This window comes from Fundulus heteroclitus, chromosome 3 (assembly GCF_011125445.2).
Source record: "Fundulus heteroclitus isolate FHET01 chromosome 3, MU-UCD_Fhet_4.1, whole genome shotgun sequence".
Taxonomy (NCBI): Eukaryota; Metazoa; Chordata; class Actinopteri; order Cyprinodontiformes; family Fundulidae; genus Fundulus; species Fundulus heteroclitus.
This window is the reverse complement of record NC_046363.1, coordinates 17,882,400-17,901,713: the sequence shown is the minus strand read 5'-3', so window position 1 is coordinate 17,901,713 and position 19,314 is coordinate 17,882,400. Positions and strand designations below refer to the sequence as shown.

The window sequence follows — 19,314 nt, the reverse complement described above, 5'->3', positions numbered from 1 at the left end:
TTCATGAAGAACCTCGTGTAGGGTGGTCTGAAAGCAACATTCAGGTCGAAAATCAAGCTTTTCTGTTTGCTTTTTACAGTGGAGCTCGCATATCAAAAAACTATGTTGTCTTGGTGGTGTAATTTAAATTTAAATGGGCTCTTCTTGGAGATTTCACAAATTGAGTTAATGAATCACAAGCTAAATGTAACCATTAATCTAACCAGGTATGTCCAAATTGTCCTGTCTAGGTGGTGTAATTTTCAGGATGGTCATCCTGTAATGTGGTCTCCAGCAAAATAAACAGTATTAAAATAGCTCTATATTTTATTTTTATAAAATTAAATAAAGGTTTGATGGATCAAAAGCTCTTTTTATATATATATAACCCATCAGCAGATTAGGGTTATTCTGGAAAAGTTTTAATTGCCTAGGTATAATTTGCCTAATATAATTTATCTTTAGGGTACAATGGTTACATCCTGGTGTGAGCTGTTGGTGTGTCATGATTTTCAAACTGGATCTAGATATCTAGAAAACAAGCCTTTAAAAACAACTTTTTAAATATAATTTGTTACAAATTGAATAACAGTTTAACCAATAAGAAAATATGTTTTATGCAATCAATATTTTGTGTAAAATAATTACTTCAAAAGTATGAGCTGTCTGGGAATGGAGGACTGAAACTGACAGAATTAAAAATAAAAGCAGAAATACACGAACGGCACAATGAATAAACCAAGACATTTAACATTTATCAATTGACTTTAAGAATGAGAACTTTTTTTTAATTTATTTTCTTTGTTTAAAAAAATCCAATTTATCATCTTTACCACATTTTATAATTTAACTGACCTTGAATTTTTTTTCCTGTTTATTTACAACATATTATTTATTTAAGCAAATGATTTCAGTTTTGCTGTTTTTTTCTTCTTCATGTTTTCCTTTTGAATTCAGACACATTTGTCTCTTTATGTGTATGGCATTACATTTGTGTCACCAACCTAAGCGAGCAGTAAGACTGGTGTAAATCACACACAAGCTCACTGAATGCATGCTTGGCATGTGCTCACCTCTACTACAACTAACCCTACTCTGCCTGCTCTGTGCTCATTTTCAGGCCCGAAAACAACCAGCGACAGAGCCGAGCACGAGCATGGAGCTTCCAGATCAGAGTTTGTCAGAGTTGAGCGCAGATCAGACATGTATTGAGTGAGAGTGTATACTATTTACATATGCACGCCATACTATGTCAAATAGTTTAGATGCTAAATGCAGGAAGTGGGCCTTCCTTATGATTGACAGTAGAGGAGCTGACCCAATGAAGGACAGCCCACCTTTTTTGCATAATGAGGCAGAAAAGGATGAAGAAAAGTTTTTTAAAAAAGGAGAAAGGAAATCTAAAAAGAACAAATAGAAATAAAAAGCATGAGGGGGCAAGCTAAGAAAATTTAAAGGGAAATTAAAAGACACAAATGCATCTAAAAGAAAATCAGAAAAATGTGCAAAGAAAATCAAATGCTCAGATAAATAATATGTTGGAAATATAGAAAATATATGAAGGTCAACTAAATTATAAAATGTAGTAAAAAACAAATATTTTAAACAAAGACATACTATGTTTATATATATATATATATATATATATATATATATATATATATATATATATATATATATATATATATATATATATATTCTTAATTAACTGGTTAAATTTTAAGCGTGTTAGTTTATTCACTGGGCCATTTATATAGTTCTACTTTTATATTCGTGTCGGTTTCAGTCGATTTGGGTTATGTGCTTTTTAGGACGCACTCCATGTAATGTGGATCCACCCAAGACAAACTAAAGACTAAAATCCACGTTTTAGTTTTTGCATATTGAATACAGATTTCACAACTAACAACCAAAATTTTATAGAATATGTCATAAGACTAGGATTGTTCTGTCCAAGTTTGGCCTGTCTAGGTAAGCATATTATTAAACTGCACTCCTTCTGAGGCGTTCTTGGCTCAAATGAGCCTTAAAATTGCTCTTTCATGAGATTTCATGAATTTCAAATAATCTAGGTCAAGTTTGACCATTGTTAGTGTTTAGCTTTCTAACTGCGGAGGGGTTTGGGTCAAAGGTAGTCGTTAAACGCAGCGGAGTAGCCCTTTTGGTGTCGTGGGTTTCTCAGTTATCTGGGTCTCCTCTGCTCCATCCCGTTAGGCAGGAATCCTGCAATGATCGGCACCGGCCATATGAGAGCAGCAACACTCCACACGATGATCACCAGAGTCATGAAGCAAGCCACGAGCGTCGACTCGATGGGCTTCCTGTTCAGCCTCCAACTTTTGTCCCCCTTCAGCTCGTCCAGGCTGAAATCCACGCAGCAGAAGGCCACCTGATCCCCGCTCTGCTGTCCCCGCGACCTGCCCTGGCCGAAGCGGCGGTACCGGGACATCCCGCAACCCACGCACAGCCTCATCTCCTGCTGACCCCCGGTCACCCCGAGGTGCTCGATCACCACGGGGGAGATGGCCCGGTTGAAGGAGGCGGAGAAGAACGCCCTGCCGTGGTTGTTGGTGGTGTAGACCAGCACGTCACACTGGAAGCCGAAGCCGCTGTCCCAGCGGGCCACCAGCGAGGTGGGCAGCAGCCTGTGGACCGTCACGTTGCACTGGGACTGCGATGGAGCGAGGCTCTGCAGCGGGGAGGCTTCGGGCGGGGCGTCGCTCTCCTCCACGGACCTCTTGGAGAAGCGCACGTCCACCTCCAGGTTGGCCAGGAACCTGTTGGAGGAGTTGATGGGCGGCAGGAGGAGGTCCTCGTCGCTCCAGCCTCGGCATGGCGAGAGAAGTGCGGCCACCGCGGTCAGAGCCAGCAGGAGAGTCGGCGAGATGTTCAACATGGCACAAGGCGCGTTTCTCCGGCTCGCATGGTGCTTCGAAGAACCTCAGACGGCAGGCAGGATGGGAAGTGCGCAGAAACGCCAGTCGCTTGTGACTTCTTCTTCTTCTTCTTTTTCTTTTTTTAAATAAATGCAGCTCCCGGTGGAGAAATGCATTCACAATGAATACGTCCAGCCATGTATGCGCACATCCTTCCTCCCTGCACAGATCTTCCTCCTGTCTTGCTCTCCAAGCGCAGGGGCTGATCAGGAGTTGAAAGCTCCGTGCGCGCTGAGCTTGGCTCTGTCACTTCAGGTGTGAGCGCCGAGCACCAAAACACAGGAGACTGGTGTGGAGAGAGCCCCTTAGTGCGCAGGGACAGCAGAGGCAGCGCAGCACCCTCTGTCCGCTTAATGATGCTGACCTGCTTTCAGAAACTTCCTAGCTGAAGAAGAACCTAATTCCTAATAGACAAAGCAATTCATCACAGTCTGCTGTCACTGGCTACGGAACTGTTGCTCCACATTGGCCAGTTTATCAGCTAAAGCAAGCTTTTTAAAAGGTTGGGGAAATAAGCAAGGGGAAGTCCTACTTTAAAGTCCATCTGTGCACCATTTTGCCTTCCAATTGTCCATTCTAACCCAGAATTATAAATGTGTTCATAGCCTTAAACTTTTCAGCATTTGGTCAACTTACAATACAATTCAATTCAGATTATATATATATATATATATATATATATATATATATATATATATATATATATATATATATATATATATATATATATATATATATATATATATATATATATATATATAGCGCTAGCTCATGACTCATGTCAACTTAAGGAACTTTACAAAGTCAAATTAAATTAAATCAAACAGACAGATTGGTAAAAAGTGTCCTATCTAGGGAAACCCAGTTGATTGCATCAAGTCTTGACAAGCAGCATTCACTCCTCCTGAAAGAGCGCCACAGGGGATAGTCGTCCGCATTGTTGATGGCTTTGCAGCAATCTCTACTACTGAGCATGCATGAAGCGACAGTGGAGAGAAAAACTCCCCTATAACTGGAAGGAAAAACCTCCAGCAGAACCAGGCTCATTGTGAACGGTCATCTGCCACGACTGCACGACAGAGCAGAGACACAAAAAAGCACACACTGATCCTGGAATCCTTTCTAGAATATATGAGAATGGCAGATTATCTGCCTCCTCTGGATGGTATCACAGTTCACAGAACAACAGACCAGGTATACCCACTATCAAGAGAAAACACCCCAGAGAGAACAAAAAGTTAAAAGTTGAAATAACAAATAATGCAAAATTTGGGAACAGTGGAACTCAGATTTCATTATATATATATATATATATATATATATATATATATATATATATATATATATATATATGTATGTGTGTGTGTGTGTGTGTGTGTGTGTGTGTGTGTGTGTATTAGCTATGAGAACATCCACAGTGAAAGTGTGACAGCAGAGACCACCACAGAGAAGGCTCACAAATGGGACTCTATATTTACTTAATGGGTGACTTCTGAACACCATGTGTCACACTGGTTTTTAGTCTGAGGTCACAGAGAAAAGAGGGCTAAAAGCCATAATTTTGCTCCAACATCTCATTCATGCGCTATATTATGTTGGTCTATTATATAAACTTCCTATAAAATATTGTTTTCTCCAACATATTTTATTTCAATTGTGTAAAAGGACATCATATCGTAGTCTCAAAATGTTCAACACTGTGAATACTTTTTCAGAGCACTTTAATTGCATAATAAAGGTGACAAAGATGATGGAAATGATGGATTCCCTGGTGACTTTTAGGATAAGGTCACACCAATGAATGTGCCTGGTGTTTCATTTGAGTAATTGCTCTAAAGCATAAGAAGATAATCCATGAGCCATGCAGAGAAGATTAACCTCTGGACCTTTATTTATTCAAAACAGATTCAGCTAGCTGAGCTTCAGCTTTAGCCACAGTGGACAGGGCTTCACTGGAACCTCAGCGATTCAAAGGTCTCAAAGGTCTCCCTCAGAAACCCCTAGTTTCTGAACCTAATAAATAACTGCAGTCATCTCATCCCTGGCATGTCAGCTGAAACACTTATCAACCATCTTTGTACAAGAGCACTAGAAGACAAGGGAGAACTGAGTCCAGATTTAGTTAAATCTACCTAAAAATAGAGATTTAGCCACTACTAATGTATTGGAAAGGACAGAAATGAATCAGTGTAGTTTAAGCTTTTCATCAAATTGCACATCTCCACATCTGGCAGAAACTTACTCGCTACAGTAGAAAAATTTTTCTTGGTAGCATTTAGATACCAATGTTAAGGTAACCTCCTGATTTACACATTGAAGCACTTTAATAACGATCTCTCTATATCACTGACTGACTGCAAAAGTCAGTGGATGGATCTTAAACAACCTCATAAGTCTTTGTCTTACTTTTGAAGGAATGGAGTTTGGGCTGGAGTTTGAATTGGCACCTTTTCTGTCTTCCTGCAGCAGCCAGCTGTGCTGCAGTGCTAGCATTAGTTTATAACAAGGGAGACTCAGTGTGATCTTTGCTAACTCTTTTATTTCTGTCACTGTCTACATCACTGCTACAGCTGACAACAGTTTAGTTAGCATCTCTACAAGTTAAAAATACATTAGGATCTTCAGTCCTTGCCTGTTACGGTCCTACAGCCTAAAACAATTGTGTCAGCATCTTTCTAAGTGAAAAGGTTTCTAAAACTTTTAGGTATGGAGACTGAGACGATCAAGATGGAAGACTGATTTTTTTATTGGGTGAACTATTTTTGACAATTTGACAACATATCATAGATAACTTTCTTTGTGAAAGACCAAGTGACAAATCATTTTCAGTTTTCTTAATGCATGAGCTGGGATCTATAACCAGGTACCCGGAGCCTTTTAGGAGCGAAACAGGCCCACAGTATCACAGATCCTCTAGCATACCTAACAGTGCTTTCATCCAAATATTGGTACTTGTTTAACACTTGACTTGTGGGGGAGTTTGTTGCCCAAAACCCCAATCTAAGTCTTGTCTGTCCACATAGGGTTCAAGTACAACTTCCAGCACCGTTTAGCAAAATCCAAATGTTTCTATGGGATGCTAAAGACAGAATAGTCTTTTTCCTGGCATTCCTCCCAAATAACTAAATGCTATGGATAACTTCTTATGGTTGTTATGGAGACTTAGTGACCCCAAAATGATCCTCTTTGTGCCCTTCTCTTTATACCTCCTGTGTGTGCTGGCCAGATATCCATGGATCCTCGTCCAGTCTTGACTCTCTAAATTCCAACTGAAACTACTTAACCCCTGCATTCACTGCAGATGTGCTGAAGTTTACGTGAGCAGCTATTTATGAAAATCATCACACATCGGTGTAACTGGAATAACATTTTTTCTTGTCTTTCTCATCTTTAAGAGGGGCTTAGAGGAACTGTCCACCACTCCATGTCATATCCATATAAACAGAGAACAGAAAGTCATGAATTACTAATTAAAAGTTTGCAAATCCTCTGGTAAACGTATATAGCACTCTAGCATATAGTAAATTACAAAACTGAATCAGTTACATGTGTTTTACAGCAACTGGTAAGGGTGCCTCTGGGAATTTTAAACAAATCAGTTAATGCTTAAAATAATACTTTTCCACCCTGATTAAATGCACTTTTTCAGCGTGAAATGATGGTACTGGCAACAGAAATGTTTTTTTTAATTTATGCTTTTAATTATGTTTATTGCTAATATTTTTGTAGGCCTTGAAATGTAGGTGACCTGAAAAGACTGTACTCGTAATCTCGTTTTTAATCTGCTATATGGCACAAATGTGAGAGCCATATGTTTTTCTGCAGTTATTTTTAAAAACTATTTTTCATATGCTTAGTTTTTATGTTTTTCTAATGTTCTCACCTGCCGCTTTCAAAAACCAAAGCCATCAGTTCATAATCTCTTGTGTGTTCACCTGCTCTCCGCCCTACAAGCTTTGTTTGTGCCGGTGCTTGTCTCCATCCGGCACATTGTGCACTGAGGGGAAGCCAGACACATCAATAAACATGTGACTTTGCAGCAGCAGCTTTTTTTATCACCTGGTTGCTCCATGGGGTAGCTAAACCATTTGGATGTTTGGTTCAACACATGGTCAGTTTTGGCATGGAAGGTTTTTCAACTGGATTTAGTTTAAAAATAATTAGAAGTACAGGAGATATTATGTACATTACAAAATTTGTATATTCAACATAATTTTTTTTATTGTTTCTATTATAAACAGTACAATAAAAACAATTAAAAGCAATCACACTCCCTCGTACACTCTCATTACAAATCTATCACCACTTTAAGTTTTTCATTTTATTTTATCTCCCATATTTTCTCCTGAATGTATGTTTTAAAGCTTTCATTCTGGAAAAATAAGTATGTTTTTCACAGTAAGCTCCTCCTAAAAACTTATATATAATGCATCAGAAACAATTACGAGATATTGACAGAACTGGGTCATTGACCAGGAGCTAAATCGTGATGAATTATGCTGTTTCATCTTTTGCAGACTAGGGAATTTAAATGCTACTTGGACGAATTGTTCCCTTTTGTGCCGCTTAAATCGCGTAATTTGCTCCAGAGTCCTGCCTCTTTGTATTTGATGTAAGTGCCCTCTGAGGGTAAAGATGCTCTCGCCTCAATTTGCACCTGAAAGACCTTGTCTTCTTCTCCCAGTTTAATTATGACAACATATTCAGCCTCCCTTTTTGCTTTAAAACAATTACCCAGTTGTTTGGTTCTCTTTCTGCAAATTCAGATGTCTGTCTGTTTTTCTGAAACACGCCCACACATCCTCCGAATGTGGGTCCCTCTGCATCAGATATGCTCCAGACAATGTAGTGGCGAACAGAGGAGGGATATGTAAATGACTTCCTTGCTCATTAATTATGCTATAAAAATGTAAATTGCTTTGGTGACAAAAATGCAAATGAAGTAAGATAAAAGTCTCCCCTGCTGAAGGAAAGTGTATGAAAGATTCATTTTTTTAAAAAATGTGTCTCTCTATTCAGGAGAGCAGGAGCCGGGTGTGCAGCAGCTCCTCCTTGGCCTTCATCAGCTCTACATTTCACCAGACGCTGTTGCTGTGACCCATCAGCTCTAACGCACAACTTGCCTAATTAGAGGTTGAGGATTGGGTTCTTGCGTTTTGAGAATAGGAGAGTTAAATCTGCTGTTTTACATCCGAGTCCAGTGGATCGGTCACCTCCAGAGGTCCTGTCACGCTGCGAGGCACTGAGAATTTACCGCCAACGCAATGAAGTGTTGGCTTCTTTGCTTCCAATAACAAGGGAGTGCATTTGTATAATTAGTAGTGTAGAAAATAAAGCGATCAAGAAGTAATCAGAAATCAATTTCTGAAATCTTTTTCACAGCAGAAACACTGGCAGAGGTTGTTCATTCTTCCAAAAGGTTATGCACAGAGTTATCTTATCTTAAAAGCCAAAGCTGACTGAGAGAATAATTATAAGTTTAGGATGTGTGATTTTATAACCACGCTCTAGAGGGCTTTATGTCTAATGTCTGCAGAAGTCTCCATCCTTAATTTATAAGGGCACTTCTTGTTTCACATGCAAGGTTGATATTTTAAAATCAGGGCTCAAGCTGATTTATCCTGACTGAGATTAATGGTTTTAAATATTTTCACTTTAGAGGCAGGAATGTTAAAAATAAACAAGCAATTACTGTGTTACAGTAAAAATTATGCCATTGACATGCCTCAGCAACTTCTATGTTACTGTTGTGTTACACACTGTGCTAGATAAAATCTTTATTAAGGGGTTGTAACATTCCTCTTCTTCGTTCTCACTTGGTCATTGAAACTATCCCACTCCTTTTCAAAATTTCATACCCCTGGCACATTCAAATATAAATTATTTTAATGTATTCTCGTTCAACCAAAAGCTTTGTGTCTGACAGAAAAGGAGATAAAAGACTTTGAAAAGTTCATAAAACAATGTAAAATATATTTCAGTTTTGAAAAAAGAATCATCTTATTTTGATTTACAATTTACTAGAATATAGCATGTTCAATATACTGTAACTGATGTTCTTCACAATGATCAATGGAAAAATCCAATCTCCACTATTATTAAAAAAAATCATCTAATCTCCACCAGATAGAAGTCAGGACTCTGGCTCGGCCACCACAGAACGTTAATACGACATCCTTTAAAAAAAAACATAAAACAAAAAAAAAATGATGGTAAAATTAAATGATTACTTTTAAACTTGATTTGACAGGATATAAATAATTTGGGTCTTATCCATATATAAACCAAAGGCATGGGCAAGATTGAACACATAATTAGAGTTACAGTGAAAGGCGTGTTATAGCCAGGGGTAAATATATGTTTTATTATAAATAGGTGTATGTACAGGTGTCTCTTAAAAAAGTCCTGTATAGATGTATAAAAGTGGGCACGCTGGTGGTGCAGGGGAAGAGCATGCAGCCCATGTTTCAATATCTACCCATGTTGCAGTATGACTTCAACTGAGAAAACAAACAAAAAACAAGGGGTTCATATACTTTGCAATCCACTGCAATAAAACAAACCACTAATTCGATTTTAAGGGGAAGAGGAGCATAAGAATATACATATTTTATTGCAAGAACTGCATTCAGAGATTAAAATGAGTACCATGAGTGGCTGATGATACTATTTAAAATTTACATTAATTTTTTTTATTGTGATTTGGCATAAACTTTTCAAGAATTTCTGAATCTTATTGTCTGTCAAACAAGTTTCAAGACCCATGGTGAAATATCCAGGTCCAGCGATTTTTAGGTTTCACTCTAATCACTATTAAATAAACCAAAGGTCATGGAGGGCCTGAGGGTTGTAGCAGCAAATGTGCAGTTTTCTCTGCAAGCTTTTCTGCTACAGAGATTTGATTTTTAATCCCAGATCCCAGAGGTGCAGCTGCGCTAGATGAAAGATCAGGATAAATCGCGACGCTGCCACAGAGATCCACCCAGATTGAGATGTTGTTCGCAGCCGCAAAGCTCCTCATCTCCTTTGTACAATCATGTTTCTCTCTGAGCGATCGGCCCCCATGAGCGCAGATAAGTGAGGGGCGCGAGAGCCTGACGATGTGAAACAGGCCCTGGAAATAAAATCACACTTATCACGCTCCCTGAAACACGGTCAACAGCAGGCATAGACCCATCACCACCCCCCCTATCCCCTACCCCAGCTGAGAGGGTGTGAGATTGCTTTGCTTCCTGGGCCTATAGCCTCGGTCAGGCAGATACACGTATCAGGCTCTGGGTCATGAGAGGTCATTCTCGGACAGGTAGCGACAAGTCCGCCATCACCGAAAACATTGCTGCCCCTGCAGCTCTGGGAAGTTGTTTGTCATCTGCTGCTCTGCTAGTGAAATGCAATTGGGAGAAGGGGGTGATTACCGTGGACTGTTTGTCATGTTGGGAATAAGAAGGCGTTTGCTATTAGAACAGAGGAGTAATTGGTTGCTTTCAACAGTGATTTGGTGGAAAAACACAAGTAGGCCGGCGTGACGTTAGCACATTGTTGCATTCCAAAAAAGAAATGCTGCTTTCTGATATAATCCAGACAAGAACGTTTTAGAAAAGTGCCTTGCTATTGCATCTAATTCCATTTATTAAAAAAAAATCTATAAAAAATTTCACGAGACAGAGGACTGCTGAGATAAAGCAGATTAATTCCATGTATGTCAAGCTATAAAATGCCTTAAGTCATTCAAACACCCCTCCCCCCTCCCCTTGAGGACATTGAGCCTCCATCTGCTCCTCTTATATGATATAATTTTTCCTTAAATGTCATCTTGTTACAGCGTTATTCAGAAAAATAGATAAATACTGATATAAAGAAGCTGAGAGCAAGGTCTCTCAGCTTAGTATGCAGTAAGTGAGGAAGTGTCAAATAATGTGGTAAAAAGACAAATATTTTCAACTTGATGCAAATTACTTATGTTTTGTTTTACTTAAATTATTCTGTCACTGTGTTATGGTAGTCTTGAATCTGCCTCTTTTTTAAGCACTGCTGTTTGGTTTTTGCTAAGCTAATTTAAGTATTTACCGTAGAAGATAATTATGCAGTTTGTACTTTAACTTTGACACTAAACTCATTTTTTATTGACATTGCGATCTTTGCTTCAGGTTGGGGCTTTCTTTTTAAAACCCCAAATAAAATGCCAAGCAATGTGTTGGCTCTTTATTTATCTTGGGAGAATACTGAAATGTAAATGGAAGAAGGACTTGGTGGGATAGTAAGCTCTGTCCATTACTAAGGCATTATCTGCATGTTTCAGAGGAAGAAAAAAAAGGAAACTCCAAACAAACAGGATTCATCCTGGAGGCTTGTTTGCAGTGACATCAATGCTAGCCACCTTAAAAGATTTAGTAGTCCAAAACTGATTTGCTTTTTTAGATGACACAAAGTCCACTTCTTTGAAAGTGAACAACCAAATTTTTATTCCCTTGTAGCATTCTTCAGCTTGGACTACAACTATGCTCAGAGAAATAAAAATGGTGGATTCAAGAGACCAATAAGCTGGAAGTCCATGACCTTGTTTAGCAGTTCAGCAGCAAATACGGTTACTTAATAGTTAGAAAAGTAACAGAAAACCGTTGGCTTGAAAAATACAAGATATATAAAAAAGAAAAGAAAAATACAAGATAATTATAAGATAAGAATTCCTTTAGTGTCCCTCAATGAAGAAATTCGGGCGTCACATTGGCAAACACACACAATTATTAGTGATGAGAAAAGAAAAAGGAATTCAAGGAAAGAAAAGTAAACTGTCTAATCTGAAGTTACTTCTAAAGAAAACACCAAGAGTAAAATATAAGGGTAAATAAATAAATTGACCGCAGGAAAAACAAAGTTACTTGATAGTGGAAAAATAACTCCAGCCTATAGACCTAACACACAATAATAGAGTATGCAATATTTCCATATGTACAATTTCCATAGGTAAGTGCATTATACAATATGCACTATGTATCATAGTCCAGCAGCATCCCCGCTGAGGCGTTTGCAAGTTATCTTAGCATTTATGTACAATGTAAACAATTAATGGCTGAGTCAGAGCCGGTGCAACGATATGCATGATGTAGACAGTTATTTTAGAACAATGTCAACAGTTAATGTCAACAGAGCCTGTGCAACAATGATTTAAATAGATATTATCTCTGTTGGGAGCAGCTAAGATTATAAAGTCTGACAGCGGCGGGGAGGAACGATCGACGGAAGCGCTCCTTAGAGCATCTGGGATGTTGCAGTCTGTCACTGAAAGAGTTCTCCAGCTCTGTAACAGCTCCATGCATGGGTTTGGAGACATTGTCCATCAGTGATTTTTCTTACAGTCCTTCTGTCTCCCACCACCTGCACTGAGTCCAGGGAGCATCCCAGGACAAAACTGGCCCTCCTAATGAGCTTATCCAGCCGTTTCCTCTCGGCTGCAGTTAAGCTGCTGCTCCAACAAACCACACCATAGAATACATTTTCTGCACTCCTAGAGACTTAAAGTATACAACAAAATGTATTTAAGGGCTAAAAAGGTGGATTTTGCATAATGTGTCTCCTTTAAAATAGTTATTTGGGAATAACTTCACTAAAGGCAATTTTCTGTCTGTTAAACAGCATTATATTTAGTATTTTTACAAGATTCAACTAAAAAAAATTATATCTTTGTGACGGGTTGCTGATGATGAACCAGTTTACGTAATATGTGGTTCCTTGTGAAGTTGTCTCTTCTGTGTAGCTGCAACCCAGCTCATCCCTTGACTTTATCTGTCCTAATGATACCCAAAAGGTTAGGGCTCTGCTCGATTTGTCACTTGCAAAAGCAGTAGGCGTTTCTACTTGTTGAATAGTGATCAGAATAACTTCTCCAAGCCAATAGCAACATGCTCCCCTTTTTATGCATTAAACCAGTGAAGAAACATGCCTACTGATACAGACTGGACAAACCACTTTAATTCTTCACTTTCAGATCACTTTACATGCACAGCATATATGTCAAATGTATAAATTCTGTTTCCAAATCAGAATTCAGACTTCAGGTGGTGTCCTATCTGACTTTTCCCCCTTGGAACTTGGAAATTCAGACTTGTCATCACAAATAGCGTACACCCTAATAAGTCAGAGTAACAGTTTGTAAAAATAGAATTTTATTTGCTCATAATTCAAAAGAAAAGCATAGAAAACCTTTTGGAAAAGCCAAGAAAAGTATTGCCAAACACAACAATTTAAAGAAACTGACAAGGAAATAGATATAAAGAAAAAATGTGTTTTGCATCTTGACTGAGATAATTTTACGAATAAAACTGTTAAATTAATATCCCTTAAAAACCTGGAATCATCTTTTTTTTAAATAGATACGCATTAAGCTTGGTTCAAAAGCTAAATGAATGTCCTTTTAACAAGATGATCCTGCATGATTCCCCCTGATAGAAGCAGTGCAGAAGAGAGTATCAAATGAATCTCTGTATCTGCTGATTTGGGGTTATATGTGGTGGGTTAGCATCCCCTCTGTGTCAGAAACCCATTTCCTTTTCATTTCTCCTCTGCACCAATGTCCTGTTGTGCCTCAGGCGAAGACATCTTTTCGCTCTGATATACGACAGCAAGTCGGAGCAAAGCCTGGGGTTTAGCTCTCTGGCGTCAGGTGGACGAACTTTCCTTCCCACTTGCTGTATAATGTCCCTTGTCGTCTCTCTAGCGATGGGTCTCATTTAACAGTTTCTGTCTGCATGTCAGATCAAAGGTAACGCAACCACAGGGAGTGCTTCTAGAAGAAACAGACAGATGAGACGTTAGCTTCCTATCATCTTCCTCCTTGCTCTCCTCTGCGTTGGGATGAAGATCAGAACACCGCTTAAAATTTGCTTTATGCTGGAAATTGCCAGAAAGATATTCTCTCCTGCTCTGATCCAAAACACATGTTTGTACATTTACAGTGCAAATGATGATTGATGAAAATCTATCCAAACTAACCCCACCTTATGTGACAAAGTACTTGCCCCTTACCCCAATAACTGGTTCTGCCATCCATGGCAGCTAGAACTGCTATCAAGCAGTTCATATAAAGTTGTGGATAAATATTGTTCCACTCTTCTTTGCAGAATTGTTGGAGGGTTTGACGGCCCGTTTACGGTCATGCCCATCATCTAAGTCAACTTTAAATTCAGACTTTAAAGATGCTGCTCAAAAGCTGATGTTTTGTCATTTTTGGCTTTTTCAGAGACGGATTTTCTGGTGTTCTTCTGCTACATAACCGATTCTCCTTCAGGGTTTTCTCCTAAAGAGCCAAATTCATGGTTCCGTTTTTTTATGGTGAGTTATCCATGCCCTGGTGCAGTCAAACGACCCTAGACCATCACATTACCACCATAATATTTGACTACAGGTATAATTTTCTGAAATGCTGTGCTAGTTTTTATTTTCCCATAAGCTTTGAGGATCATCCAGATTTTTGGAGCGATATTAGCAAACTAATGTATGAGGTCTTTCAGCCTACTTCATGTTGTCTGACAAGTTCTAATTAAATGATTTATTGATTCCGCAGGTCCGACAGCAATCAGGCCAAGGTGGGGGTAGTGGATCTCACATAAAAAGATATGGTAAGCTACAGTTAATTCATGATTTGAAATGGGAGGTGCAATTACATTTTCATACAGGGACAAGGTGGTTGAAATTGTATTTTTCTTTCAACGGAAGAAGTGATGATTTTTAAACTGATCCTGGATTTACTCAGGTTGATTTTGTCTGATATTAATTCATTTTTGATTACTTGAAACATATACGTGTAAGAAAAATCCCAAAATCATAAGATATTTGTAAGGGGGCAAACACTTTTTCCACAGCTCGCTATAGTTATGGCAGCATTCACTGTTATCTGCTTGGAGTCACTCTAAGACAGAATTTGCTTTATTTTCGGATGGAAAATAGCTCAAGCTCCTTCATGCATCTGCATATCATAAAAACTCTAAATATGCCTTCATTTGAAAACACTTAGGTGTTCCAGGTCGTAAAAAAAATCCCCACCAACTCGTCACTCTTGACACTGGTCTCATTAGTTCATTCCTCAGATGGAATATTTCATGTCTGAAACGTAAGTCCGCCACGAGCTGCTTTAATAATTAAGCATGCGTATAGTTTCTGTGGCTCATTTCCATTCCCAGACAGAATTATTTGGATTTCTGGAAATCGTATAGATATCAGACAGCTTTCCTACATAAATGTGGATGAACAGCTTCAGAATATCAATAAAAAGAAATTATGTCTGAAACATACAAACATCTCTGGAAGTATGAACCCATTTTAGGTGATTCTGTGAGGCTTTTGTTACAATTATATATAACAGCATTGATTCTTGTTCTGTTTTTATTATTTTCTCTGCGCTTCGTTTCTCTGTTGTCTCCTGAGCTCCCCTTATTGTCTTTCTCAAGCAAAGAAATAACAACAAAGACGCAGGAGAACAACATCAGGGTGTTTAATGCATTCAATCAAGCGTTGCAAAAATAAATAAATAAAAACCATAATAACAATAATAAAATGAGTGTTAACAGGTTATGTGCGTTCTGGTATTTTTAAAGAGAATGTATGACAAAAACATATTGATTAAAATACTGCATTTTGTAGAAAACTGTGAGATGAGGCTACAAAAAGAAAATGGTAACGCTTCAAAAGACTTTCAGATTAAAAGTGAACAATCAAGTAATCACAAAATCAGAAAGAAATGTGTAGGAATTTCAGAGCAAATTATTCTTTTTAGGTTAGTTCTGTCTGAGGTAATGGTATACTCTTTCATCAAGACAAACATCAGAAGAACACATGTAGAACAAACTAATGTCTCCAAAGAAAAATAAGGTTTATGTTTTGATCATTTGATAAAACCAAACTACATAAAAAGATTTTGAAATCCAAAAAAAAAAAAAAAACCCAACAAAAAAACATATAATTAGTTACAAGGAACGTTCAGAGGTTTGAGGTCAGAGGTGTTTGGTTCGTCAGTGTAAACATACTAGCTTAAATACACAGCTGACTGCATAAAAGAACGACTAAAGAAGAGACGCTGTTTTAATGAGCTTATAACCTCACAAAAATTAGACACATGTAAAGCCATGGAGATGTTAACTTAGCAGACATAGAGGGGAGAGAAGAATAAAACAACGAGATCAAACTAAATTGCTGGAGATTGTCTTCTGCTCTGACACGCTGCAATACATGCAAATATCCAATAATCTTTTTTTTTGTCTTTTAATATCTTGTGAATTCTGGTCTGCCAAAATAAAACAAATGCCAACGTAAACCTCTTGTGTATTCACTGAAGACTATATGCTACTGGTTAAAAAAAGTAGTGGCTGCAAGGAGTTTAACTCTATTCCAGTCAACGTGCGCATTGATACGTGCACGCGCGCCACTGGATAAAGTAAATAACGCGATATATTAAAAGAAATCGAAGTAACTTAAATTATATGCCTTGTGTGACTATGACGTGAAGTCTCATGGCCAAAAAAGGAGAGAGAATGAGGGAGAGAAAGCAAAACAAAAAATTGTTGTTCACGCATCCTGTGTCAATAAAGATTAATCAAATCCAAGATGGCGGCGACCATGGTGCAGTCGTGAGGCAGATAAACAGGTCATTTGTGTAGGTTTTAAATGAAAAATATGACGTTCTGGACAACAATAGTTGGTTTTATATTTGTGTAACTATAACGCGGAAACGGAGAACTCCGAGATACGACAGTAAGTGTTTTAACCCATATATATTTACAACCATTTCCACCGCCTCGCTCTTTTTTAGTTTTCACACAGAGAGCAGACGATAGACTCAGAAGAAAACCCCTAAACAAAACGGACATTTCTGTGAAGTTACAAATAAATAAATACCGAGGTGAACTCGGTTAGATTTGTCTAAGTGATAAAAGAGGAACAGCTGCTTCGCTGTGTGGAGAACCACGAAGAATATGGTAACGATAGCCTACAAATAACAGTAAAAGGTAGTAGTTGCAGGAAAAAAAAACATGACTGACAAGCACCTGAGGCTCAAAACATGTACATAACGAGCTCAGAGTGTTTGCTGTATGATTAAAATGTTAATGTGTCATAGAAGCTGTTTTGGTTCAATTTCTCTCTCCTCTGAGTGGATCTACACGACAAACCAAAGTGTTGGTACCCTGTCAGTAATTTGCTTCCTCTGATTTACTAGAAAAATATTTTGAACTATTTCAAATGCTAGCTGCTGTTTGTGGGATTGCTAAACATGCTCATCCGACTGATTTTTTTTTCTTATCATTCTCTGGCTTTTCTTATAAATCCTAAACTTTGGACTTGAGAGAAAATTTTTGCTTTTATTTTAAGCAAAGCCAACATGTTCAGAACAGAAAGCACAGGTCAATAAAATGTATTAGTGATAAAATGAAGTACAGGTACAAATAGGAATTTAATTACATTTTCTCAAGGCACTTTACACTGTCAAATTTAATCAAATAATACAGACAGATTGGTCAAAAGTTTCCTATCTAAGTAAACCTAACTAATTGCAGAGTCTTGACAAGCAGCATTTACTCCTCCTGAAAGAGCGTAGAGCCACAGGGACAGCCGTCTGCATTGTCCATGGCTTTGCAACAATCCCTCATACTGAGCAAGCATGTAGTGACAGTGGAGAGGAAATCTCCACTTTAACAAGGAGATAAACCTCCAGCAGAACCAGGTTCAGTGTGAGCAGCGATCTGCCATGACCATGGGCCTGCAACCTTTACAACCCGCAGAGCCATTTTGGCCCTCGTTCCAGCTAAACACATTTTGTCTAGAGCCACAAAAGTTACACGTCTCTTTGAAACAAGAGCTTGTTTTTATAGTCTACTATATTTGTATACTATACAGTATTTTATGTTTATGTTTAGTATTCATAAATTTGGATACTATACAGTATTTTTATGTTTTGGTTTAATACATTTTCTTCAATTGGACATTTGATTTTTATAGCAAATGGCATCAAATTATTTTTTTGCAACCTATTGACAAAAAGATACTTATAGTATCTTTTTGCTATAGTAAAATATAGTAAAATATTCTACACTCATTAGTTTCTTTCTTTCTTTCTGGAAATGTTATGCATATATTGCAGAATTTTTGGGCTAAGTTTTTAAGAGCCAAAGCTGAGGGTGTAAAGAGTCACATGCGGCTCTGGAACCACAGGTTGCAGAGCCCTGGTCATGACCAACTGGAAGTTAGAGAAGAGGGAGCAGAGACACAAAAAAAAGCAGAGAAGCACACATTTACCAGGAATCATTTCTTTATTAGAAAGGGTAGAGGCAAATGATCTGCCCACCTGGATGGTGTCACAGTTAAACAAAACATGAGGCTAGATGTACCTACTATGAAGAGAAAAAACTAAACAGTGAGAACATGAAGTTTAATGTTGAAATAGCAACAATTAATGCAATTAGGAGAACAATAGGAGAACTCAGAGTGAGAAAAATAGACCCTGATGTCCTCCAGCAGCCTAAGCCTATAGCAGCGTAATTATAGAGATAGCTCAGGGTAACATGAGCCACTCTAACTATAAGCTTTGTCAAAAAGGGAAGTTTTAAGATTAGTCTTAAAAGTAGACAGGGTGTCTGCCTCACGGACCAAAACTGGGAGTTGGTTACACAGGAGAGGAGCCTGATAGCTAAAGGATCTGCCTCCCATTCTACTTTTAGAGACTCTAGGAACCACCAGCAGACCTGCAGTCTGAGAGCGAAGTGCTCTGTTAGGAACATACGGGGTAATCAGAGCTCTGATATATGATGGAGCTTGATTATTAAGGGCTTGATATGTGAAGAAGAAGAATTTTAAATTTTATTCCTGATTTAACAGGAAGCCGAAGCTAAAACGGAAATATGACCTCTCTTGTGGATTTTTATCAGAATTCTTGCTGCAACATTTTGGATCAGCTGAAGGCTTCAAACTTCATTTTGTGGACTTCCTGATAGTAAAGAATTACAATAGTCCAGCCTTGAAGTAACAAATGCATGGACTAGTTTTTCAGCATCACCCCTAGACAGAATATTTATAATTTTGGCGATATTCTAGAGATGAAAAAAGGAAACTCCGGAACCTGTTTAATATGGGATTTAAATGACATGTCTTGTAAAAAAAAAAAATTGTTTGTTTTTTTTACTTTATTACCAAGGCCAATTTAATGCCATCAAGATTAAGGGTTGATTAAGAAGTTTGTTTTTTTTAGGGCTCAGATCCAAAGATTACAACTTCTGTCTTGTCAAAATTAAAAGCAGAACATTTAAAGTCAGGTTTTGATGTCATCAAAACATGTCTGAAGTCTAAGTAATTGATTTGGATTTATCATGATTTTGGATGTATATAGCTGATTTTTATCAGCATTACTGTGGAAATT

General features: G+C 38.0%; 2 protein-coding genes across 2 annotated transcripts in view; one reads left to right on the top strand and one right to left on the bottom strand.

Annotated features, from left to right (window-relative positions):
* Positions 1-1,668: 1,668 nt before the first annotated feature.
* LOC105917272 (transmembrane protein 158) lies at positions 1,669-2,875 on the bottom strand. The gene has a single exon (XM_012852028.3). It carries the CDS (start codon positions 2,873-2,875, stop codon positions 2,162-2,164), a length of 714 nt encoding a protein of 237 aa, XP_012707482.1. The 3' UTR covers positions 1,669-2,161.
* Positions 2,876-16,487: 13,612 nt separating this feature from the next.
* The window catches only part of lars2 (leucyl-tRNA synthetase 2, mitochondrial), a 108,081-nt gene continuing 105,254 nt past the window's right edge, over positions 16,488-19,314 (top strand). The window contains exon 1 of the mRNA XM_036131298.1: positions 16,488-16,658. The gene's annotated coding sequence lies outside the window, so the exon portion shown is untranslated. The remainder of the gene's footprint in view (positions 16,659-19,314) is intronic.

Bases quoted from the DNA above. Each gene is read 5' to 3' on its own strand.
- LOC105917272 (XM_012852028.3), bottom strand. From the start codon at position 2,875: ATGTTGAACATCTCGCCGACTCTCCTGCTGGCTCTGACCGCGGTGGCC.